The sequence below is a fragment of the Solenopsis invicta genome, chromosome 12 (genome assembly GCF_016802725.1).
Source record: "Solenopsis invicta isolate M01_SB chromosome 12, UNIL_Sinv_3.0, whole genome shotgun sequence".
Classification (NCBI taxonomy): Eukaryota; Metazoa; Arthropoda; class Insecta; order Hymenoptera; family Formicidae; genus Solenopsis; species Solenopsis invicta.
In genome coordinates, this window is record NC_052675.1 from 14,377,053 (window position 1) to 14,403,666 (window position 26,614).

The 26,614-nt window shown below is 35.0% G+C and overlaps 1 protein-coding gene across 7 annotated transcripts in view; it reads left to right on the forward strand.

Moving 5' to 3' along the window:
• LOC105196933 (four and a half LIM domains protein 2) overlaps positions 1–26,614 on the forward strand; it is a 153,913-nt gene that overhangs the window by 84,966 nt on the left and 42,333 nt on the right. For 6 of the 7 annotated variants that reach the window (XM_011163096.3, XM_039455960.1, XM_011163097.3 and 3 more), the window contains 3 exons: positions 15,344–15,518; positions 17,064–17,297; positions 18,862–19,071. In XM_011163096.3, coding sequence (XP_011161398.1) covers positions 15,344–15,518; positions 17,064–17,297; positions 18,862–19,071 — 619 coding nt within the window. Of the gene's footprint in view, positions 1–9,803; positions 10,334–15,343; positions 15,519–17,063; positions 17,298–18,861; positions 19,072–26,614 lie in introns of those variants that run through there. The other variant, XM_011163099.3, reaches the window with a different exon arrangement.

A 26,614-nucleotide genomic window follows, 5' to 3' on the forward strand; every position in this document is an offset into this window, starting at 1 on the left:
ATCGTTACCACTGGGATTACAGGGTAAGCCATGTTGTCTTGTAAATCTCGACCAAGACGCGCGTCAATCCAAAAAAGATACGCCACGTTTACATCCCATCGAGAGAGAGAGAGAGAGAGAGAGAGAGAGAGAGAGAGAGAGAGAGAGAGAGAGAGAGAGAGAATCTTTGTTGGCCGAAAAAGCAGGTCTGCCAAAACCTTGTCAAGTTATGTCACGGGCTCGTGCGACGGAACTACGCAGCTACGCCACCGCATCGAGCTTGGCGGGGTGGCTAATGCGCTCACAGCTCATAGTTTTCTTACGTAAACCCGAACGAATTAAATGCTCAGGCGTCTTCCCGACGAATGACGCAAATTTTTGAATGCGCAACCCGCCGCCATTCATCACGGAGACTTGGTCAATGTAACATTCCGCCAAAAGATTGTAGTTTAATGTGACTTGCTTAACTTCCGCATACGCGAAATCCGATTAATTTTTCAGCGATATAGCACGACTAAAATTAAGTGCCAGTTTTATACAATTGCTTTTCATATATATGTATTTACGAAAGTATATATATATATATTTTACACATATATAGTTTACAGGAAAATTTATGTTAAATTTAACATACATTACATGTCCAAAACGATCCACTTAAATTTTTGTAGATTTAACACAAAATAATATATTCAAAAATAACGTAGATATTATGTAAAAAAATTAATACAAAAAGTGTAATACTTTGACATAATTAAGAAACGTTGTGGAAACATATTTCTTTGTCGAAATTGACATTTATATTATTGACATTTATAATTGACTTAAATTTTATTCATTTATTATATTTAGAATTTATGTCTTAAAAATATATTATTTTTGTGTCAATTGTTCATCCATAAATTGTGTTAGTGTAACATTTAAAAAATATTGAATATCCATTAAGACGAAATATTTAAATAATATAATTGTCTTATGTTAAATTAACACTTGAATATCTTGAAAATTTAAAAATTTTAACAAGAATTTTTAACAATTTTAACATAAATACAAAATGTTTTTCACTGTTTATAATAACAACTTTGATGTATTATATGTATAATTATGAACATAATTAGTATATGTACAATATATGTACAATAATTACACTAATTAAATATACATATAACATCGAAATATTTGACATAAACAGATAGTAGAATTTATAATAAAAATTTAAATTGAAATATCCAAGCTAATGACGAGCTTGCCAGAATTAAAGGCTCGATAATGTTTCGCTGCGAACGATCATAATCTTAATATTCACATCAGAGATTATTTTTAAAGCGAATAATGAGACAATTTCGATGCCCGCGTCCATTACGGTCTAGTCTATGGCCTTATTGCGAAGCAAGTATAATTAGTGCGTGCGCGCGCACTTATTAACGAGCGTCTACCAATTAAATTTTCTGACAATGAGTGTCCCTCGTGTCAGCGCGACGACTGACTTTCACGCATTTCTTCGCGTCGTGTCTTGCATTCTAGACAATTCGCAATATCATGATTGCCGGTAATTTCATCACAGCGAAACGCAAAGACAAGGTGGTCAATAAAGTCCTTACCTGAGAAAACCCCCGCTGGGACAAGAATTGTGAAGAAAAGAAGAAAGAAAGCTATTATATTAAGTCACGAGAATTGCTTTAATAAAAGAAGCAAGCCTAATAGAGAAGGTACGCATGGATATATGAGTAAATCGTGTTATTTAATTTATATATTTGAAGACCCCGATTCGAAATGATATATTTAAACTCATTTCCATAACAATATTCACTGCCATACTGTCTTTAAATATAAAGATATTTATATAGATCCGTGTTTTATTTCTTTTCTTCTCGAAGAAAAGTATGTAAATCAATATAACATATCGATTTAAGGAAGTTTTGGCTATACAATATGAACTAAAAGTTATTGAAATTTAAAAACTGAAGACTCTTTTGGCTTATTCTTTTTTCTTCTAATCAACAACAAAAGATTTTGGTCTCAAATGCAAGAATTTTGCTCATAAAACTCTCTACAAAGCAGAAAACAATGAAAAATTTGATTCGTAATGATTTTTGCAGCGAAAATTACTATATTTTGCTGTTGTTTTAAATAAATAACTTTTAAACGACTAAGTAGACTAAAATAAATTTTTACACGAATATTTATTAGAGTTTTATTAGTATATATGAAAATTTTGATTTTATTTTAGTAATGCTATTTAAGTAATACTTTTCTCATCAAATTTGCAAATAAATACTGTAAAACGCGATTTTACATAAGACTCGAGAGTAAAAAAAAATTAAATAATATTTAAACCAATAAACAAGTTATGCTTAAATTTTACATAAATACTCAAACGTAATAATAGAATATTCTATGAAATTTTTATATTTTAGGTAATGTTGAAGTATGATTATATATATGTGTGTGTGTGTGTGTGTGTGTGTGTGTGTGTGTGTGTGAAGAAAGAAAACAAACGCACAGAAATTTAATTTAATTTCTTAATAATTTTCTCTTATTCGTATTCCTCCGGGCGATCTTTTTCTCTTCTTGTGAAACATGTCTACCAGACAAGAGACCATATACAAATTTTCCTTTGTAGCAATTTCTTAACCAGTCTACCCTTGGCAAGGCATGACGATGCACGTTTCTTCGCCGAGAGCGCGCCAGGACTTTTACGCGCTGTTTAAAGATAATAAAATCCTTTACGATTAAAGTGGCGGCGGCGACGAGAGACGCGCATCGCGATCTTTCTCCGGCGTGTAAAACGATCTGCGGCGAGTTAGCAAAACGACGGTAATTAAAGTTACTGGGAGCGTTAAAGCGATCGGCCACTGGCTCGGAATCGTGCAAATAACAGCAAACATCGGCATGCGACTGATGATTTCATAGTTTCCACAGTCACAGTTCTTGCTGCTTTCTAATCGTAAAAGAGTCGCTTTACTTTTCTACGAGTGCAAAGTATCACGAAGTATCCTTTCGTCAGATATAACGAGGGGCATGAAGTTAAATACCAATTGCGATATACTTTGCGTACGCGGAGCGACGCAGAAATTGCACATTTCGCACGCAAGTAGAGCGAACCACCTTGGATAGCACGCCCAGTATTATACAGCTCTAAGAATATTTATCTGCTCGCGTGAGCATTTAAATAGCTCGAAAGTGGTTTACCTATTCGCGATATGTAAGCACAACACGAAATTTCGTGTCGTTGGACGTTGCTAAGGTGTTCACGTTGGCACTGGCGAGCGCACAAATCGAACGCGCGCGTCTTCTTTAACGAGGGAAGCGAAATGTTACGGTGTCATTTTACATGGCAACTTACATGCTCGACACTGGTTGGATCGGCGCTAAACGTCGGCCTTGCAACGTGATCCTTGTTAGAACATAAATCATTCGTATCATTCTCCTTTATGTGCAAAAATTTTTTATCGCGGATAGTAAAAAGTGAATTTACAATCTTACAATCTCGAATGCCAATTGATACCTATGTGATATCTGAATATGAATGAAAATTATGCGATTAGTTAATACAAAAATCCAAAAATCATCTAGAAGAAATAAAAAGAAAAATCGCGATCAAGACTACAAGTCTACATTTGTAGAATTCTGTGGATCCTAGGATCGAGGTTAAAAATGTAATCATGAAATTCGATGTATATTTAAGATATACATTAAATTTAATGTATTTATAATATTGAAGTATTTGCACTTTTGACAACGTAAAATTTACATTAAATGTACAGTGAATGTTTTTAATGTACCTGGTTAAAATTTGCTTCTTATACATTAAGTTCGGCTGGCGATTTTTAACAGTGACAACTGGAAGGATTTTGTTTCACCAAGAGACTAACTAGTTTCTAGTTTGTAGAAACCAATATTTTCTACACTGTTAAAAATCGACAGCAGAATTTAATATAGTAGAGCAGAAGTGAATTTTAAGGGTAGGTACATAAAAAAAAATAATTAAATTGTCAAAAGTACACCAAGTTCACGCACATACTTTTCAGTTATGGATACATTAAATTTAACGCACTTTAACGTTTAACTTAAAAATACATTGAATTTCATGACATCTTTAACAGTGTATACAATAGGCACAATTATTTCTAAGCGATGGGAAGGGAAACAAACTGGAACATCTTTTTCAAATTCCTTCAATTTATTCATTGTATTATGCATGGGACATTCACAGACTGAATTCGCTGAGTTATCGGAGGTAGATCGGAAAAGAATCGGACGTTTCTGGATTACGAGGGGACGTTCGCATAATGCAACAGTTGCATCGTCATCCCGTGAGATTCCCGTCTGCTTGACGCGTCGTCGCATCAGGCAGACGAGTCTCATTTGCGCCAAATGTTCCGGAGCCCATCGGGAACGCCCGATCGCGGCTTGCACAAGCTACCTTGCTGCTCGCTCGAGCATAAGGTGGGAGCTTTGGCCGAGCTTTCGACCACGAGCGACGGACGCGATCGTAGTCGCGCTTGCGCCATCGTGGCGGCACGCTGTTTCTCGCGGTCACCCGGTATTAACTATAGGTACACACCTACCGACGTCGTCGTCGTCGAACCGCATGGCGCCAGTTTGAAGCACGCTCCTCTTGCGGATGCACTCTTACGTGACGCGCGTGGCATAGTTTCGTCGCGTCTCTTCGTGCCGGGCCGTGCGTCGATCTTCCCTAGATCCATTGTCGGAAGGAAATCTTACAGCTCGCGATCGGTGGTTCCGGAGAAAAATGACAGTGACGTTGAGAAAGGCTTGATTGTTCGTTCGCGGTCTCGGGATCCGTGACAGATGCACAGTGGCAGCTAGTTGGAGAACTTAATTACAGAGTATATACGTCGTATGCGATATAATTACAGCTTGAGAGATTGCCTGAGCAATTGTATGTGTGTGTGTGTGTGTGTGTGTGTGTGTGCGTGTACTTGTCTTCACGAGGTCGGCTTCAGTCTTAACATAACTCGTGACAGTTCTGGTATAGATACGAGTTTATCAATCGGAATTATTCAGTATTTTTGAATCACTTAGCATCTGTTTATTTCGATAAATACGAAACATCGTTTGACAAAGCGTTCGAAGAAATCGTGTAGAGAAATCTTTTTCTTAACTCGTTATTGGATGCAGAATATATCTTTTTTCATTAATGTCTCTCAGTCAACGTAGATTGATTTTGATCTCGGTTTAATTTACTCCTTATCCTTTTCTAGTTCTAAAAATTAAAAAAAAAAGATAAAGAGCGAGTTAAACTGAGATTAAAGTTAATCCACATTGGAAATGGACACGAGCCCCCTCGTCCCGGGGAATTTTCAACAGTGTAGAAGACATTAGTTTCTACAAACTAGAAACTATTTGGTCTCTTGGCGAAACGAAAACCTCCCAGCTGTCACTGTTAAAAATCGCCAGCAGAATTTAATGTAATGTAACGGAAGCGAATTTCAAACAGATACATTGTCACTGTAACGTCAAAGGATCGTCAGAAAATAAAACAGCCGCCATTTATCCTCACCGCGACGATTATCTCGATTACCCGGTCAGTTTCTTCTATTTGTAGCGCATAAAGCGGTAGTAGTGAGAAGGGAGACGCGCTTAGTCAGACACCGCGACTTTCCCCCCTCGTTTCATTTTACGGGAACACCCGAGATATTTCGTGCGAGACGCGTGAGGCTGCGTTTTATCGTGCGTTATTGCGTCTATTTCCGCCGAGGACTTTTACTGGCGCTTATATATAGCGTGCATTTATCTAATTAATAGCTATTAGCCGCGCGGCCTCCGATCCTCGGTCGACTTGTCGGCGGCGATGTTGTGCTAGTCGAAAGCTTCCGGGCGCCTTCTTCCGCGTCGTGACACCAGCTGTCAGTAGTTCAACCGAGCAATTTACGTACCGCCGTCCGCAGCGAGCGATCTATGAACTTGTGACCCACAAAAAAATATTTCAAGAATGTTTTCCTAGATTACAATGGAACTATCGTGTCGCGAAAGCTTCTCTTCTTTTTTTTTCTTTTTATTTATGTTAAAGTATTTATTTATATCGTAACTTCACGTTTGTTCTGCATGGTTAAATATATTTCTCATAGGCAAGCATAACTTCTTTCTATTTACGAGAAAGGGAAGCTGCAACTGTTTCTTCTTTTCTTTTGTCGCATTTGAGTAGCGATGTGTGCTACATTTCGCGGATGATCATAATAACAATTATTGTCCCGCACATGTGTCAAGACGTGCCGGGAGTCCTAGTTTTAGATTTTGCTCTTGGCAGAGCGAATCTGTGACTGACTAACGGGCACCCTTTCCACCGCGATGATTCACCTGCGGGCGAAATAGCTGTTTTCCAGGTAAAGCCGTTTCCGCGATGGAAAAGCGTGCCCCTATTAAACAAACGTCATTACTCTCGATTATAGTAATCCATTAATTCGGTCGGTGCGCGCCCCGCGTAGAGTTACCGCCTCCTCTTACTTACGTCAATCTCTTTTATATAGTTTTCATCGACGCCGGCCGGCATGTTTTATTCAGCGCGTGCAACAGAATTGTGCAAAAATAGCAATTCGTGCTAATGCATTTCCGCGAATCACGTGAAAAATGTCAACATCGAAAAGTTTGCATTCTTTTGGTCGCATTCTTACATCGGTTCCTAATTGAATCATCAAAGTACTACATATGTCATCGTTAACAGTCACTTTAATCGTGTAAATTATTTTACATTAAGTATTATATTGAATAAAAATTTTATATTAATATTTAAATGTTAAACTCAATATTTTATAAAAATTATGAAATAATTTATTGGTATATAAAATATTTACCCGGAGAAAAGTTTCTTCGAGTCAAAAAAATTTGTGCTTTGCTATACGGTTAAAGAAAGATTTCTTTTATTTGAAGAAATTTTTTGATTGTTTCTTTTATTAGAATTAATTATACAACGCAAATCTTTTTTCAAATAAAAGAAATATATTTTTAAATCCAGATTTTTAATTATCTCTTACATTTTTGTCAGTACTTTCTTTGAATTAAAAAATCATTTGTTTAAATTAAATTCAATATCAACATAAAATTTATTTACTTTGAAAAAGGCTAATAATTTCTTGAAATCAAATAAGTTTTTATTTTCCTCAAATGTATTTTCACTTCAATTTAGAAGAACCAAGTTAAAGAAATGATATTATCAATTTAAATTAATAATTTTTCTGTAGGAGTTATCTGTTATTTCTGGCAGCTTTTAATTTAATGTAAAATCGCAAGAAATTATCGATGTTCATCGATACGTTCCCACTCGAAATTTCATTATGGGCGTCTAAAAATTTATTTCTACTTTTTTTGGACAAATCAAAGTCGGACGATACGAGAAGCCGACCGCGTTCCGCTATCTTCACTGTCAGATTTATCGGGATAATCTGTCAGTCGGACAGCGTATGGCACTTCGATTATTATTCGCTTAACGCATACATGAGAAACCACATGCAATCGTAAATGCGTTCTTTAAAATCCGCCCTGGCAAGTCGATCGCGCGTATCGATCGAAAGATTAGCTTCACGAGCTGATGCGTGCGTTTTTAAAAATTATTCGAAGTCTGATATTAGTGTTTGATACACCTGGATAATAAACATATATTTGATGGGTAACAAAATACTTGTTTCAAGACATCTTGAAAAAAAAGAAGTTTTAAAACACATTATAGAAATGCATGTCGGACAAATCAATTCTTATCATTAATGTAATTGTTTTAATAAATATTCATTAATTATCAGAAAATAAAATTAATTATGAATATTTTAAAAATAACAGAGAGTTAAATTAATAAATACAAAATTAATCAGAATTTTAAAATCAGATTTATTTGACAATATTTTATACACAGTTGAAAAACTTGCGTTAAATTTAATATATATTACGAGTATATGTTCTAAACGGTCCACTCAAATTTTTGTGTAAATTAACAGAAGATGACTATGTTAGAAAATAACATAAATATTATGTACTAAATTAACACTTTGATAAATTTGGAAATAAATTGTGGAAGTATATTTCTTCAGTAGAATTAATTTATAATTTTAAAAAAAGGTAATTTATAAATTTAATTTGTAAAAATAATTTATAATATGTTGACACATTTTATTCATTTATCTTATAATTAATGTTTCAAAATTACATTATTTTTATGTTATTTTTTCATTTATGCATGAATTTAATATTTTGACACTAAGAAATATTCAATATCAATTTAACACGATTTAAATCAAATTCTATTAAATCAACACTCGGGTATGTTAAAAATTCAACACAAAAATTTTAAGGAACGTTTTTAACATAAATACAAGATATTTTCTACTCTACTATCTAGGTATCTTTATGTATGCAATTTAATGTACTCAACCAGATCGGTTTATCGGAAATGCACGTTTTAGTATCAGAAAGAGAAAGAGAGAGAGAGAGAGAAGATGAAACCGATCAAACGAGGCTGCCCTCGAAACGTCAAATAAACGACTTATTAACTTGGCCAGTAGTCAGTCTCGTGACTGACGATATTCGATTTCTTTGATGTCAAGGGGGGGATTCGATCTCTGCTCCTCCGGAGCATCCTTTTTCGCCTCGCGTTCGAGCGGGACGAGGGGCCGACGATCTTTCCTCACTATAAATAACCGGACGACTGTGAATCGCGGCGATTTCCGCAATGAAAATAAATTCAACGATATGTATGTACGCGCGTGGCCGCGCGAGCGAGCGGGCGAGCGCCCGCGTTTCGCCTGTCCGTCGTGCATCCACGGCACGACGACGACGCGACGTGCGCATAGAGGCACGCTGCAATTATTTTCGCGAAGACAGCCGGCACCCACTCACCGCCGATCGTAAAATAAACCGTGAATATCGATTTGCCTAAATTATAAACAACGCTCACGAGATGTGTGACGCCGACGCGGTGTTTGCGTTATGATGTCCGCGCGTCTCGTTTAACGCGAGGAGATAAACCAGATTATCTCACGCGGAACACGAGTCTGTAGGTGTGCTCGACTTACTTGGAGTATTCCCAGTTTACGATGTATTCTGCATCCAGCTAATGCGGCCACACTTTTCGCATTTGCACTCCATTCTCTTTTCTACTTTCACAAGTAACTTGCAATGTTTGCATGTGCGGTATCCATTATAATGCTCAATTTTCTTTAATCTTCAATATTAATTCGATTTTTAATCCGGAAATATTTTTAGAAGATAAAATGTGTCTCAACGTTTTACGTTTATCATTTAAAGCGTAAAAGACGTATTTCATTTAAAATTAAAAAGTTTTACAAAAAGAGGATAATTTTTAAAAGACATTATTTGTAAGAAGTTAAGAACATATTACAACTGTAAACTAGAAGTAATAAATTACGTAAAATATTAGTGTATCATACAGGACACATTGCCAAGTACAGGATAATGTATAAATTTTTCTATCCCCAGCTATAAGCTTGTTTCGTTCGAGTACGTGATCATCGCCACGTTTTTAATAACAGACCACTTCAATGACTATCAACTTTTAATTAAAACAAACTGGACTAAGAATAATCGTAACACCTTCTCGAAGATCATCACCAAACAACATCTTTCGTGCTACCATAAACTATTTCGCTTGTTTCGGAAATAACGCACATTGATTGACCAACGTAAACAGACTCAATTTCTAAAGAAATTAGCATCCTCGAAGATGACGATGAAGAAAATGAAAGCGACGAGGAAGGAAATCCAGGAGCCATGACGGCGATTGCCGAGTCGGCACCCTGAACGAGCGACTGAAGAGGCGTCACACGACGCCGACCTTGCTTTCGGGACCGAACTCGGGCCCGACGAGGATGAGCCCGAAGGGGCCCGCGAGCCAGGAGGGCCCGAAGATGGAGGTGCGGGTGTCATGCGTGCCGACGCCCGGCGCCGAGCCGCAGGACGTCCGCGTCCGTATACCGGAGCCGAAGAAACGGCCCATGAGCCCGCCCCTTTTCGAGTCCACTGCGACGCGCACCAGGTGTCCGTCCGTTCCGGAAAAGGACTTCTATCGGAAGACCTCGTCCTTGGAACGGCGAGACCGTTATCCAACTCTGTCCGGCGCGGAGATCAAGCGGGGCCTTATCCCCAATTCCGCGGAGCCGCTGCAGGCACGCAGACGGAACCCGATGCTGGACCGGAAGAATCGATACCCGACCATCACCGGCGCGGAACTCCGGCGAAGTTTGGCGATCGGCAAGTGTCCCCTCGAGGACGGCCTGGATCTCAGCCTGGCTCCGTGGCCCGGCATGAAGTGGGCCTGCGTCCGGGTGCTTCATCTCTACTGCAAGGTCTTCGACCAGTTCGAGCTGTTTGAGCTGATCGTTAGGTAATTGCATGTTGGCGATTGATGATACGCCTGATTTAATACATAACGCTCGTGCGAATAAAAATGAGTGTACAGTTGTGAATCTAGATCATGTTATTAACGCATTCGAGGAGAACCTTCAATATATCGTGTTCATAACGCATCGAATTTTAGATTTGTCATATTTAAAACAATTTTGTCGAAAAATATCGCGCAATGCAAGAGAAACTTTCCGGTCGGCACTGATCATTGTTATATTATATCTACGTTACGTCTATGTTATATCTATGTTATGTCTATGTTAAAATTTCTCAGTCAACAATATCAATGTAATATGACACATGTGTGATTTTAACATGGATATAATATAACGATAATTTGTGACGACTGAGTTTGATCTTTTTATCCATCAAACTATTTAACATAAAATCAGCAAGGCAGAATATAAAAATCAATTCGTAATTTGTAATCGCAGCTTGAAAATTCTTTCAGCGATAAACTTTACTAATAAAGATCCTTTTTCTCAATAATCTGAAGAAAGAGCAGACACGCTTTTTTTGGAAGAACTTTAATCAAGCCAATCTTTTGATTTTATTGACTCGGAATTGTTTGCGAAAGATCTCACATGATCCGACCCATCAACCGGTTTTTAGGAGGTCGCTAATGTTCAGTGAATATAGAGCAAACGCAATTAGCTGCCGTTAGTATCTATTAGGCGAAGCCGCTAACAGTTTCCGCAGTGCTTTACGATGGAAAACGGCGGGCAAGCAGCGCCAAGCCAAACCCAACCGAATGATTTATGTTGGACTACGTTTGTAGGTTAACGAAGTTGATTTTTCACGCTGCCACGTTTGCTTGCGAACCAGATTTTATCAAGCACGCAGCTTCTCCTGCTTCTTCTTATCGTTGCGCCGTCCTCTTATTATCCAAGATGCTGAAGCTTATCATCAGTCCTATGTATAATTTCCTAACTAACATTACAAAAATAGCGTTTTTCCTCTAATATCAGTATTAATTACATTCCAATCCTGTTATAACGCGAGAAATGCTTTTCGTTTTCCCCCTTTTTGTTTTTTCTCTGTGCTTAGCCACGTTAATATAAAAGTCGACGGCATGGCACGGCGTTTCTCCTGCTCTTTCGACTTTCGCGCTTTTTCTTCTTTGCGCGTTCCCGACATGTTTTACGCCTCTGTAAAAAAAGAAGAAGAATTTCACGTGAAATTTATCGCGCTATTCCGCGCGTCACGCCTCCCACTTGTAAAATTAATTCGCCATATCGATATCTGATATGATCCCGAAATAAAATTCCTCTTTGATGCTCTTAAGTCTCGATTATTGAATCATAAAGTAAACCGGATACATGCCAGAAGATACATTATCATACGCAAATAATGAATTCCTAAAAATGTTGCGCAAGAAGGTAATTCCGCATAAACTCTTGCATAAAAAAAAAAAGGTTAAGGTACAGTTCACGTCTGCCAAAATTCGCTGCCAAATTTATGGGCCTTTAAAAATAGGAAATGACAAAAAAATAGATGCCACATAAATTCAGTGAAACGCTTCGCGCATCATATGTATCTCTTCACTCATACCCATGACTCACTGTTCGGTTTTGTTTTTTGCCATAACTAGGTAAGAGTTAAAAATAAAGAAATAATTTCGCGAGCGTTATGTGTTTGCGATCAATGACGGCGGGTATAAGTGTATACACGGGCAGCGATCGCCGACGTGAGTTCGGAGTGAATTACGATCCACGTGCAAGTATAACATACGTCCGCCGAATTAACGAGGCGTCAACATTAATTTGCACCCAACCTCGCGTAAAATATCGGAACGCGTTCGACAAGGCATAAAATTAAGTCGGGTTGTAACGAGGGCAACGGGGAAAGGAACAAACGAATGCACGCCTTCCAGGATCTACGAGGATTTTTTTTTTTTTATAGCTTTCCAGGATTTCTCGTGAGACCGCGAGTTACGGTTCGCTGGCAAATAAGATAATTGTACGATTGACATTATCAACGTGACATTACGGAAATCGCCGATGATATGCCTCCAGAGACGCTTCCCACGATAAGAATCGTCCTTGACATTCAGCATTTTTATGTGCTACTCTTCTGTCCTTTATTGATTCTAAAATTTTAGATACAAGCTTCAAATGCCCTAGACAAATAGAAAGCTCTAAAACTACAATTAAAAAAATGTATTCTATAAAACAGATTAAGATAAACGATCTAGTGAACAGGCATGTAGATACTTATATCCTTGCACAAAAACATGTCTGTATTAATCTTAAAAATGTCTTTTTATATTAAAATTTAATTATAATTTTAAATACTTAAAAATTACAATTAAATTTTAATATTATATCGAAAGAGTTTGAGATTAATAATTTTTGGTGTAAATATCATTAAGATGTTTATCTTACTTTTATTACATTCATTATATATTTTATCATATAATATATTTTTATTATATACAAAATATGTACAAATATATTTAATATATAATAATGATTAAGAATATAACAAACGTAAAAACTATATAAATTTCTTTAACCGAAAGATATAAAAACAAAAAAAAAATCAAACGTAGATTAAACACAATGAAATGTTCATTGATCATTTATATATGCAACTTACAATTCAAGTAACAACGTGTGTTTATGGAGACAAAAATATGTCATACGTTCAAAATGAAATTAATATTCCCATAATATAAAATTGATATAATTCCGATAAAAGCTAATTATAAATTTGTATTTTGAATAAAATGAGGCCGGAATATATATATAAATTACTGTTAAATGCCAAATGTTAATTTGCAGCAAGTGTTTTTTTGCACAAATGGGTCTTAAAGACAAGAAGCACAGGAATAAAAAGGAAAAGGATAAATACTTACCTACGCGATAATCCAAGTCCTTATCCGACTGCTATCGCGTACGAGGGACATTGATATAGCTGCGAGAGAAGGTCTCCCTCGCGCATTAGCGGCAAGGGTCTCGACGGCCTTGGAATCGACATCCGGAAGGGTGCGGTAAAGCCGCGATAAATGTCCGGCGCAAATGCATCCCCTTGATTATACGATCGCCGTTCGATACGGTAGTACTGGTATCGATCCGGTGCCTCTCGCACGCTCTTTTCGCCAGTATAAAAGTTTCCTGTCACACCCACGCGCTACGTACATATGGATATTGATATCTTTCGCACACCTCGCTACAAATATTATGTATTACTTATGCTAATCGGTTGCGTCTGTGCGCAGGGCTATTCGTCAATCGATCCATCGGCGTTGTTGCAAATGAGAAATCGTGAATAAGATACAATTGCAGAACGATTCTGCAACGCATTCTTCATGTAGTTATTTATATTTTATAATACGGTAATAATTCTTTTTTTAATGTTTATTCAAATCTATTTTTCGATCTTTAGCAACTTTTTACATTCTCGTAATTTTTCGACGCAGTGGACGACATTTACTGCCCTCACCTTTTTATGACTGTTTCCCAACAAAGCACACATTGCAGATGACACAGGATTGCACTGCTCGACTATAAAAAGCTACGAATGTATAAAATCAGTGTCGGCAACTTTCCAAAATATTTATTTATAATATGAACATAATCTAAATTATATAGAGAAAGAAGATTATTGTTTAGTCATTATGTATCGAAAATTAATCCTAAAGCTCTAATTGTGTCCCAATAAAAACTTTATGTAGCGAAACACAATGTAATGTCAATAGGTTTCATTATAGCTGAAAAATAGCGTGTGACATCTTATTAATATTCCACTACACTTTACTTAATAAATTAACACGTCAGTGGCGTTTAGCTCTGTGACAATGCACAGTAATTAGTAAATGACGATAATTGTCGCAAAGTTATTCGCGATCGTTTAAGAGTTGCATGCAGCAAAATGACAAATAAAAGCGTCGCTGTAGAAATAAAAAAAAAATATAACACACATTCCAAAATTAAAAAAAGAATTGTTAGCACTCGGCCTAATAATGTGATTATCGGTGCACGTGCGCAACATATAACGGTAATAAAAGTTTATTGGATACTTCATCACAGCGCGTCTGAAGTTAATGAATGACTCGCAGCAAATATTTATCAGAGAACCTCTTCCTAGACGTCCTAAACGAAAGAGATTTAATCGAAAGGCTTTAATTGAGTCGCTCACATATAATAATCTTTTTCTTTCTGTAATTAAATCGAGTTTATCTACATCTGTATAGGCATATCCAGTTTGGAGAGTTCGACGAACTCCCACGAAATTATTTATTTATTTTACTTCATTTTTAATTACAAAATACAACTTTAGTTTTGACTCTGAGTAAATTTTTTTTATGGTGTAAAATATTGTATTTTCTCTCTGTTACGACTACTAGTATTTATTGCTTCTCCCGAAAGAACCCGCGTTTTCATCCTTGAAGTGATTAAAAAGTTATTTATGTAACTCAATGACAGAAAAGTCGTTATGTCGATTCATAGAGACATTATTGTGAATTCTGAACATGTGTTAAATCATTTTGGAAAAAAATCGCCGCATAATCTTTTAATTTTGTAAATTTTATCAAATAACTTCACTTGCCTTTTCAACAATTTCTCCTTTTCATTTTACTTAATTCTATCACATTTCTAATAATTCTTAGCAATCTTTCTCATACAGCAGGTCATTTTATATTCTTTTTTAAATTCTTTCTCCTAGGAGAATGATCGTATTTTGTATGCAATAATAACAAGAAATAATCTAATAATAGAAGAAATAATAGAAGAAATAATCTACATATTTTGTTTTCATTTAATAATTGTATTTTGCCTATATTTTCTTCAGGAAAAAAATAATGAATACTAAAATATCAAAAAAAGTAATTCGTTAACGCAAACAATTGCTGTTAACAGTTTATGTGTTAATTGTTAATCCCCCCTTCTCCAAGCAAATCCTGGATACGTCGGTTTGTCATGAATAATGGAAAAGTTTGTGCATGCTGAGAAGCTGATTCCCAATAACAATATTTTTTTTCTTGCAGAAAGAACTGCACTAGCTGCAAGTGTCCGCGCGAGGCCCACGATGTCTGTCACGAAGAATGGGTGTCCGTCAGATCCCGTTTGGGACTTAAGGGCGACGAGTCGAACGGACCTATCGGCGTGGATGCCAGAGAAAGAGGTCTCGCTTGGGTACCTCCCGGACTTCCATCGCATAAGGTGAGGCTTTTTCTTTGTCCTTTACAGAAGCATTCTCCCTTGTTCTCTTTATATTTTTGTATTAAAAACGAGCATTAAAAAATTATACATAATTGATATAAATTATGTGTACATACCCAAAGAAGTATCAACAGGTTGCTATGTAGAAAGTGAAGTGTTTCACTGTTCCTGCGCTCTTTTAAATCAATGCTTGCAGAAGAGTTCATAAATCGCGTAAAACTTTCCTTTCATTCTCTTTCTCGGTTTTTTGCACCATCAAATAAACGATTCTTTAAATACTCTTTGAAGATTCTCTGATTCCGTTTCGACTCAATATTCACGTTCTCATATCCCAAGCACCCAAAGCGTTTATCTTATCTTTATTTTTTATGAAATTATTCTCATTCTTTATTTTCTAATTTGATATAATTGTGCTTATCACAATTCTAATCTCTGAATATCGCAAAATGCGTCATCGTTCGCGCACGGACAGAATCCGCTAAGCTGACAAAGGTGGTTTCCCTAAACGACCGTTTGCGGTTTATATTGTGAAGCGAATGGGATAATAACGGGTGGTTGTGGGCGGAGGAAAGGTAGGAGCGAAGCGTGCATAGCGAAATAGACGTGCGAGACGTATGACGGCCGACGAGAATCCTGGCGTGCGGCCAACCTTCAATATTTTTCAAAAAATCCCGGTGCGAAGCTTTACGGCTTCGAACTGGTCTTTATCATCGCCGGTGTGCTTTATTACAGACGCTCTTCACGTTCTTTTTTTCTTTTTTTTTACGAGTGCGAACCACTTGCGGCCGATCAGCACCGTGATGCATTTACGATGTTTTCGATGCTCAGTGCGCGATATTGAAACTCCATCGCATACATTGTTTACACGTCTTCTTGCTGAAAGCAGCATTGACGTAAGAGAATCGTGATGATTTTTCATATAAAAGTTAAAAAAAAAGCGATATTCTTTGGAAGGTTATATTCCGCAGTTTATATTCTGACTCTAACAAAAGATCAAAATACTTGTTCATATATATTCGCACTTTTATTATTAGCATTTACAAGAAATTTTATTAGCATTCACAAGTGGAGAAATGCTTATGTAATTGGAATATTTATTTACTTCAACTTTTTTTCCCAAGAATAGACTTAGTTTACAGTATAAACTCTCTCTCTCTTTCTTAACCACACATATCCATACAAAATTAAGATACATTCGTATCTTAAATTTAATGGCTAATTAACATTTATCAACCCCCTTTCTATTAATTTTTCATTACTTTTTTAACGTACTTAATAAAGTCTTTACTCCGTAATTTGAACCTCTCAGCTATAATAAATTATTTATTATTAAAATATTACCAAAACCTTCTCATCGCAGTGAAGAATACATAGTATGAAGAGTACCCATATCAAGTTGAAAACATATGTATACTTTTCTCTTTCTACAATTTCTTCAGTACGTTATTCCACAAAACCTATATCTTTCTATATATTTCTTTCTTATTTTTACCTATTTCTTCAATGCGGTTTATGTAATTAAAACTGACAAATTATTTTTTATAGGTGGAAGAATATTTCTCAATGTTACCGGAAATCGCTGTACCAAGACTCGGCACGCCCGGTGAACGGCATAGAGATCGTCAATTGGCGATCCAGTTGCCTAAACAGGATCTAGCAAGGGCTTACTGTCGCCACTTGGATCCCAAACATGCCAGCAGCGCTGATGATTTCATGGCCGCTAGGAATGAGATCGCCTTGGATATCGGTAGCATACAAGAAGTCCTCGAAAGAGATCTCGTGAGTATAGAGCTTTCGACTTTCAGTAACACTTACAATTAGACAACATACAATATTTATAAAATACATGCAAAATATTTATAATAATTATTTAAATTTTTTGTACTATTATTTGAATTTATCGGAATATTTCATGAATATTTTTATGATTTTAGATTGAACAGATCATAAAGATTTATCTTAAATTTCAATAAATTAAAAAAATATATTTATTATAAACATTGTGGTAAAAGCGCATTTTTAATAAATATTTCAGAAAAATAATATGTACAAACTATTACTATAAATACTCATTTTTTACTTATTATAATTATTATATAAGATTTGATTTACATTTTAATGACACATGAATAAAGATTTTATGATTATTTCCTTCACGTAAAATATTTATATAATATTTAAAAATATAGAGGAAAGTTATTAATATTGGCATCCCATTTTGTTTTTGGATAATATTTTTCAAACAAAAACTAAAAATAAAACTTTAATAATATAAATACAAACTAAAAAATATCTTATCAGACGGTACAGCCCCATTTTTATAATATTTTATTTTATATTTTGTAATGAATAATATTTTTGCAATATATAATCCAAAAGGAACATCTGAAAAATTGCACTCCAAAATTGATACTGGCAAATTCAGAGATGGTCTCATAAGGTCTCATTAACACCTGTTAATCATAAAATAAATTAATAAGCTGGGTAATAATATAAATATATTTTTATATATTAAACAACAAAATTGATTAAATGAAAAGACTAGAAATAAACTTTCCTATTTTATGCTACTTGGCATCTTATTAGTGGATCTGTCGCGTTCTATTTTTCCTATCTTAAGGTATTAAAAAAAGTGTAATTAAATGCATAAAATATCTGTCAATACTATTGAAGATTTTGTAGTATTTTCTATTCTCATGAAGAGATACTTTATACTGCATAGCAAGTTTGTTTCAAACCTCATTAGAAAGAAAATATGAAAAAGAAAAATATAAACAAAACAATTTTAGGAAACTACAAACGTGTAAAATTATCTAATATTATCAATATATACTCAATATTGTTACAATTGCAATTTGCAAGAGAAAATCAAGCAAATTTTATTTTCATTTTTCAAGAATTTGTTTTTAGTAAATTTTGTATAGAAAAAAGCCATGAATATATAAACTTCAAGTTTTTATTTCTTTAATTATTTAAGTAAACCATGTTTTTTATTAATATTATTATAGTGTTTAGTTTCCGAGAAGCTAGCGGGGGTGCCGCTTTAAGAGGGGTAGGCCAGTATTGGCGATTTTCTTCTAAACAGTAATAAATATTTATGAATATTTATCATTATGAATAAATATCGTGCTGTCTGTGCAAGTTAAAAAAATTCCTGAAAATTAATATTTTATGTAATAGAAAAAAGTTTCGACACAAGAATCTCTGACCAACCGCAAAATGAGATCTTTCCACAAAGTAGGGTAACGAAGCTTGACATAGGATTGAAATTAATTTCGAGTAGCAAACGAATCCGTGTCGATGCAGCGTCGAAGTTTCTAATATCCAGGCTTTTGTCTTTCAGGAGTGCGGCGTGTGCGAATCGTCCCTGAAATACGGCAGCCTCGCTGTGTCAGCCAGCAAACTGGGTCTCCTCTATCATCCGACGTGTTTCAGATGCGCGGATTGCAAAGAGCTCCTGGTCGATCTCGCTTATTGCGTGCACGACGATATGCTTTTCTGCGAGAGGCATTATGCGGAACAACTTAAGCCAAGATGCGCTGCCTGTGACGAGGTAAGTATCCACAGTTATACAGATGTAAAAAAAAGAGACAGCCGTTATTTGAAATAATATGGCGACTATTATTATACATTGAACTCGAATGTATTATTTTACTATAAATTATCGTATAAAGCTTGCACAGAAAATTTGTGGTACTTTGACTGATAGTTATGTACGAAATTTTAATTAGATGAAACGATCTTTATATTCTTTTCACAAAAATTTAAATTTTATTTGAAATTTTATTTGGATCACAAAAATTAAAATCATGTACAATATAATTCAGTAGGAAAATTATAGAAAACGTTCACGCAGAACGTAAGAATTAAAAGAATTCGAAAGAAAGATGCAAATTATACGTAAATTCTTGATTTGACAGTTTATATCATTTATACGATGTTCCATATAAACATAAATAATTTTCAAGTTATGTACGTATTAAAATTAAATTCAATAAGGTAATTATTGAGAGGTGGACATACTAATGCCAAGATATTTTAAAACTATACAGTTACATAAATTATAATGAATATGTGATTGATATAAAAATGAATAATCAGAACGAAGTAGATAAATTGCTTTTTAAAAAGATATTCGAAACAATAGCAAATAACATCTACTAAAAACAGAATTATCGTTAGGCGTTAACGCAGGAAAGCCGCCGAAGTAGTCGAGGTAGGTAATTGTCAGGCCGCAGTGGTTTAGCGAGTGGTTTATCCTCAGTCATCTGCCTTACCGGCGACGGTACGTATCTACTAAATGCAACGACCCGTGAAACTGCATTGGGCATTAGCGATTGCCACACGAATGCCCGTAAAACTCGTGAGCTCGATAAAAGCGAGATTGCACAAATGGCTAAACAATACCTGTCGTATAAATGTATGAACGGATAGAAAAAAATGAGAAGGGAGATCACAATCGCATCTTTTGACGGTTTACAATTTAAGACCGATAAAAGACTGCACGGTATCGATTATGCGCAATCCGATCGTATCTGTACCCGAATACGCTCTTTCCCGGGATGTCGACGAAGTCGTTCTATCCATTTAAGGCAGTCCCGCGACGCCGTAAGGCTGTACCGTACATCATTTCGCCAGACGTTTATTACGCCGATGGCATTGCTTTTGCATTAAGAAAACCTGAAATCTCAGTGACCCAGATATAAACGTTGTCGTCAAGGTTCAAGTCAAGACATTTAAGTCGAGCGTCCCGGCGATTTGGTTTTCAATAAACGCATTTTCTCTAAACTTCAACCGGTTCGTCGTGAAAACGCGCAATTTCTTTTATATCACAAGAGAAAGAGAGTGCACAGAAAAATATCAATTCTAGAAAAGAGACCAAAAAAGCAATCACTTTATTTATTTTTCTTTTAGTAATTAAAAGTAATCTTTAACAAAGAATATTTTCTTGATAATTATCTTAAAATATACTTATCACAAATTTTAGCAAAGTTCATTGTCATATACTTAAAGAAAGAATTTATACCCTTTCGAAGAATATTATAAAACTGTATCGAAATAAAGTCAAAATAAAAAATAAGCAAATCGAATTTTTGTTTTAGCTTAATATTCGTGATTGAAGTATTAAGTTACTAAGTTTCAGAATATATTTTGTATAAATTTGATGCTTCTGATGAATTTATGATAGATTTGCGAATATATGAACTTATGAAATATGTGAAACAAGTAATATTTACTTAATTCAGATATATATTTTTGTGTGCGTACACAAAAGTTTATTTTAAATAAATATCACTTGTTTCAAACAAATGATGAGTGTATTTCAAGATTATTATCGAGTAAATGTCCTTTCTAAAGACACACATTACTTAAAAGAAAAAAGCTGTATAATTAAAAAATCGCTTTTTTCACATAAACTGATATTTTTCTGTGTGTACATTTGCGAGATAAGCTAGCATGTGTTTAAATTTTACAATATATCTACGCGATCTTTCAGGGCATGAGCCATTCAATTACCCGAAGGCTTTCTAATAGATGTTACACACGTTAACACATATAATTTCGCTTATTGTGTTTGCCTGTAGATTGTAAGGTAACTGTACCCAATATGGTCTAATACTCAATGTAACCTATTTGCAGTTTCTAAGTAGTTACATGGTAAATTGTACAAACGCAAATGCTATATCGTATAGGCTGTCAGTGCGACTTGTTTGACTGCTCAATTTGTGTATTCTGTTGTTAACGGTGAGGTCAAAAGTAGAATTTTCGTGATTGTGTTTCCGATGATCCAATATTTCGTAAGAAACTTGTTACTTTTTATAACCATCAAGTGATTGTTATTAATCGGCGCAGTTTATGTTATTGCTTTATATTTATATTTTATCACGCAATATTTAATTTATATTTTCGTCATGCTTATAACAAAAAAAAAAAAAAATGGAAATTCTTTGTAAGATAGAAGCAATATGGATTATGTAGATTAATAATAAAATAATGAATACATACACATCGATTGCAATGTTTTTTTTAATTACGGTACTACTTTTATTGTTCCACACACAAATTATAAACTCAGATCATAAATCCACCTACTAAACTGCGACATCATAAGCCATGACATCATAAGCCATTGTTTTAAGGAGGAAAAGTTAAGATAAGTCAATTGTTGATTTAATAGACGAAAATAGTTTCTTTATATACTCTTATATATCAATATGTCAATAAACATGTCAACATGTTAATAAAAATATAAACTTATAAATGCAGCACTGGATCATTCTATTATCCATTTTTCTAACACTTTGTGAAAAAAAGAGAAACATATATAATTAGGTCATAGTGAATACATACTTGGCCAATATGATCTAATGGTACTTTTTCCAAAAGTCTTCATCACACTCATATAAATATTTGAAATTGTACGTCTAATATTTTAAATTAATATTTAGAAATGTTTTCTATTTTGAATCAGGCCATCAGTTTTTAATTTTGACAAAAAAATTAGAGAAGCTCTCAAAGCTTAGGTAGACGATATAGAGTACAGTTACCTTATATTACGAAAGGATACGGTGAAATGGCGCAACGTGGAAATAAGAGAGGCGTTAGCCCTCTCTTAAAATATCTAAAGAATAATATTAAATGTCTCGCGATTGCATGCCGTTGTTTCGCTTGTTGCGCAGAAACTGGGCCACTTTCGGCTTTATTTAGATGAACGAAAATAGAGATCGAGTAGGATAGCGGCGGAACATCATAGTCGGCCGTTCGTCACTTTCGGAACTGCGCAATGCAAATTATATTGCAACAACCGCCGATTTATGCCAAAATTCTCGGTTTTTCATTGTAATCCACCGAGTCACTTGGCGGATCGTAATAATAATTTATACGTAATATTACGCCGAACAAGTTGACAATAATGTATATATCTTGATCGAGCGATTTCGAAACACTGAAGATTTCGAAGAATTGAATTTGTCATGAACTTACTCATAACAGCCCACCAAAAATAATTTTGTCATTTTCTTTGTTTGCTTAAAAGAGCTTTCCAGCTTTCTTCGCTTTGAATTTCAGGATTATTGGCGCGTTGGTATTGCAATTTAATGAAAACTTAAAAATTTCAGTTTCTAATTAAAGAATCTGTCGTTAAAATTAATATTTCTGAAGATCCTCCAGGAACTCAAATTAACAATGATGTTTTATTCTCAATTGTTACGAATTATTTATTCCAGATTAATCCACATAATGGAAATTATTACAATATCATTCTATAATTCATGTATAATAACTTTATATATAGTTCGAATTATGTAACGCGAGGATGCTTCGAGATCGCGGGATTCATCTACGAAATATGTAAAGTGCCAGCTGTTTCGTCAAGAAATGTTGCCTCAAGTTGGTTTTAATCCAACCGGAAACCTCGCTGGCCGGCAATCTATTTTGATTTCTTGTCGAAGCTCCCACCACGATGAGATCCAGAGACTGACCCGTTCGGTCTTTTATTAGAGTCAGTCAGAGAGTTTCAGGAAGGGAACGAAAGACGACGAAAGCGCGCGAATAAATCGACGCAATCCTTATCGACGTATCCTTATTGCGGTAGTAGGATTCGTACTCTTTCTTTTATCCTCTTTTTTTATCTGTCAATCTTATATACTCTTTTTTTTCTGTCAATCGATTAACGAACAAAAAAAAAGAAGGAAAGTGACCGCGCCTTTCCCCGATACGAAATCCGTCGTGACGACCACGGCCTGCGGTCACTCGAGAAAGGTGGTTTTGGATTTCGGTAAGTGAAGTGCGCCAGCGCGTAGTCAGACACGGTTGCGCGATAATCGCTCGAGGAAAAGTGTTTACGGGTCGGCTGCCAAGATGTCCGTAATATCGCGCGAACGATCGGAAAGAACAGTCGTCGTCGCGCGTAAAAGTCACGCGGGATGGTAAGGACCTGGTGAAATGACCCACTCGCTAATCGATTTATGTCTGTATATCTGATAATAAAGTACGCAAACACTGTCCCAGAACAAAGTACACAGTCCCCCGTCCTGCTCGCACCCCCCGCCCCCGCCCCACGCGAACACCTCATAAAATTATAATACGATGCGCCTAAGGATACAAAACAACTTACACAAAGACAATTCACGCTACATAATTTACAATGTCGCGACGCGACGGTGTGAATTAGAGATTGTTCCGTTGTCTACGATAAAAATGAGGTGATAATAGAATATAATAGTGATAACCGATTCGAATTTCGCAGTAAAAGTCAACGCATTCTAATTATACGAAACTTTAATTCGGATGGTTCGTGCAATTTAGAGATAACTTGTGCAATTTGCGAGACACTGACGATTTAAGTCGAGCAAAATGTCAGTTGTGTAGGTAGAGCTCTTAATTTTTGTGGGAAGGGACACGCGATTTTTTGGCACGGTCTCTCGTTGAAGCTATCTGTCAAGACTTAACGAATGTTCTGAGCTCCGAACAAGCAGGTAACGAGTTTTATACGAAAAGCATGGCGTAACAATGACGCAACGTGTCGTAATAGAGTCACTGTAAAATTCTGGCACATTGTCTATTTTAAGCGAGCAGCGTTTTTACGACGTGTAACTGCCGCATAAAAATCGATATACGAATTTGGGTCGGGAACCATACGCTGTACTTTATAACATTTCTTTTACATATAAACTGAATTACAATGAATTTTAGTTAGGCAATTAATATTAATATTAAGTTGCATCTTTACGTGCACTTTTGAAAAGAAATTGTTTCTGAAAACACTGTGATAAATATTTAACGCTTTTCTATCGTGTGATATAAATATCTCTTGTTAATTATATTTATTGATTCTTTTTATTTGTACAGAAAAGCGATGGTTTTTTTTCCGTTAATCGATTAACGAAAACAAGCAAAGTGACCGCGCCTTTCCCTGATATAAAATTCATTGTTTGAATCGTAGATTTTCATATAAAGGAAAGTCGCCAATGTTGGCTTACCCCTCCTAAAGTGGCACTCCCGTATTTCTCGGAAACTATACATTGCACTGTATTAATACTGATAAAAATACGATCTGCTTATATAATTAAAGAAATAAAAATCCATAGTTTATACATACACAGTTTTATTTTCTATATGAATTCTAATAAAAACAAATTCATGAAACGAAAATAAAATTTACACAATTTTCTCTTGCAAATTGCATAATTGAAACAATATTATTGATAATATTAGATATCAGTTTATATGTTTGTAGCTAAAACAGTTTTATTTATATTTTTCTCTTTTAAATTTTCCTCGTAATGCGAGTTGAAGCATAAACTTGCTGTGCAGCGTAAAGCTATAAAAATAGATTATAACTACAAAATTTTCAATTACGATATTTATCTTTTATTAATTTTTTTCATATTTGCTTTAATACCTCAAGGTAGGAAAAATATCGTCGGATGCAACAGATCTGCTAATAATGTGCCAAAAAACGCATAAAATGGAGAGGTTCAATTCTGACTTTTTAATTTTATAAATTTTGTTTTACACACATAAAGATATATTTTATTACTTAATTTATAAATTAATTTTTTTAATTAACTCCTTCTCTAACTTTGAATTCAATTATTACTGTGTAGGGTGCCAGTTTTGGGGTGCCAATTTCTCAAACGCCGTTTTTGAATTATGGTGCAAAAACATTAATTATTAAAAAATTACAAAATAGTATTATAAAAACGGCTGTATTATGTGATAAAAGACACTTTCTAGTTTGTACTTATGTTTTAAAATCTTATTTTACTCAAAAACAAAATGGGGTGCCGGTACTAGCGACTTTCCTCTACATAGCATCTTTTCAGCATAAAAAATTTAAAATTAGACAAAGTTATACAATTCATCAAATTCAATATGCAATAAATTTACTGCTATCCCAGAAATAGTTTGGAGTAAAATAATATGTTTTGTTATTTGAATTATTTTCCCGTTTCACATAAATTAATCGTGACATATTGTTTTTACATACGAAATTCGAGGGACACTCGTGCTAAAGTAATTTATCAAGCAGTCACTTCTTAAGCCCACTAATTTATTGTCAGCGAACGCATAAACTGAAAATGTAACAGAACAATGCAAACAAGAAGTAAATATATCGATGCGCCGTTTTGTCTGTAGCGCCAATTGTGCAAGGTCGGGCTTTGCTCTTAAAGATGCGACTCATTATGATTTAATCTCGGTAAAAGCTTTTAGTAGCGAAAGATCATCATTACTTGTCCGTAAAAGCACGATGCCAACTCGGACGGCTAAAAATGTGTCTGTGAACGTGCCCATATGTGTTAATTATAGCTCATTCACTCGATTATGTAGCAATGTAACCCAATTCTCTTGGAAAATTCATACTTCAATCAGTATAATCATGATCTAATTCGTTTTAAATATCAAATTATTAATTTATACATATGATATTTATTAATATTTAGATAAACTATTACGATCGAGTAGCACGATATAAATGACAATAAGTAACGGCTGCCAACGCTCTGTCGATGAATGAGACGTTTAACAAAAATAATTAGAATGTCAGTTAGAGACACTCTTGTTAGTAAGAAACACTATGTGATGGCAGGGGGTTGCGCGCCTTTCGAACGCCAAGCATTCTAGCTAGGTCTTTGCACTTGACCACTTCCTGGTTGCCAGAGATACGTTCCATCTTGATCGGCCCGGCCGAGTCTGTCACTGTTAATTACTTCCGACGTTTTGCTTTTAAAATAAATTCGTTTCTCAAGTTTGAGAAACATTTAATGGGAAATTATAACTTTTTTTTTAACTAATTTGATGAGTATGTTTACCTTAGAAATTTTATGTAATTCAGCTAAATTTAGTTAAATTGCTCTTTCTACAAATAACTATTAATTCGCCTTGTTATAAATAATTCTACTGAGAAATTTTATGAATAAATGTCTTTCGCGCAATAACGGCACTGTTAAATTCGTAGTGTCGAATTCTACACCCAATTTGAGTTATTTTTTTAATCATTCTTATAGGTCGCCGTTGCTCCTACGTCGTCAATTTAAACTAAAACAATAAAGTTAAACAAGTTAACTGTAAAAATGTTTAATTTGACTCAAATT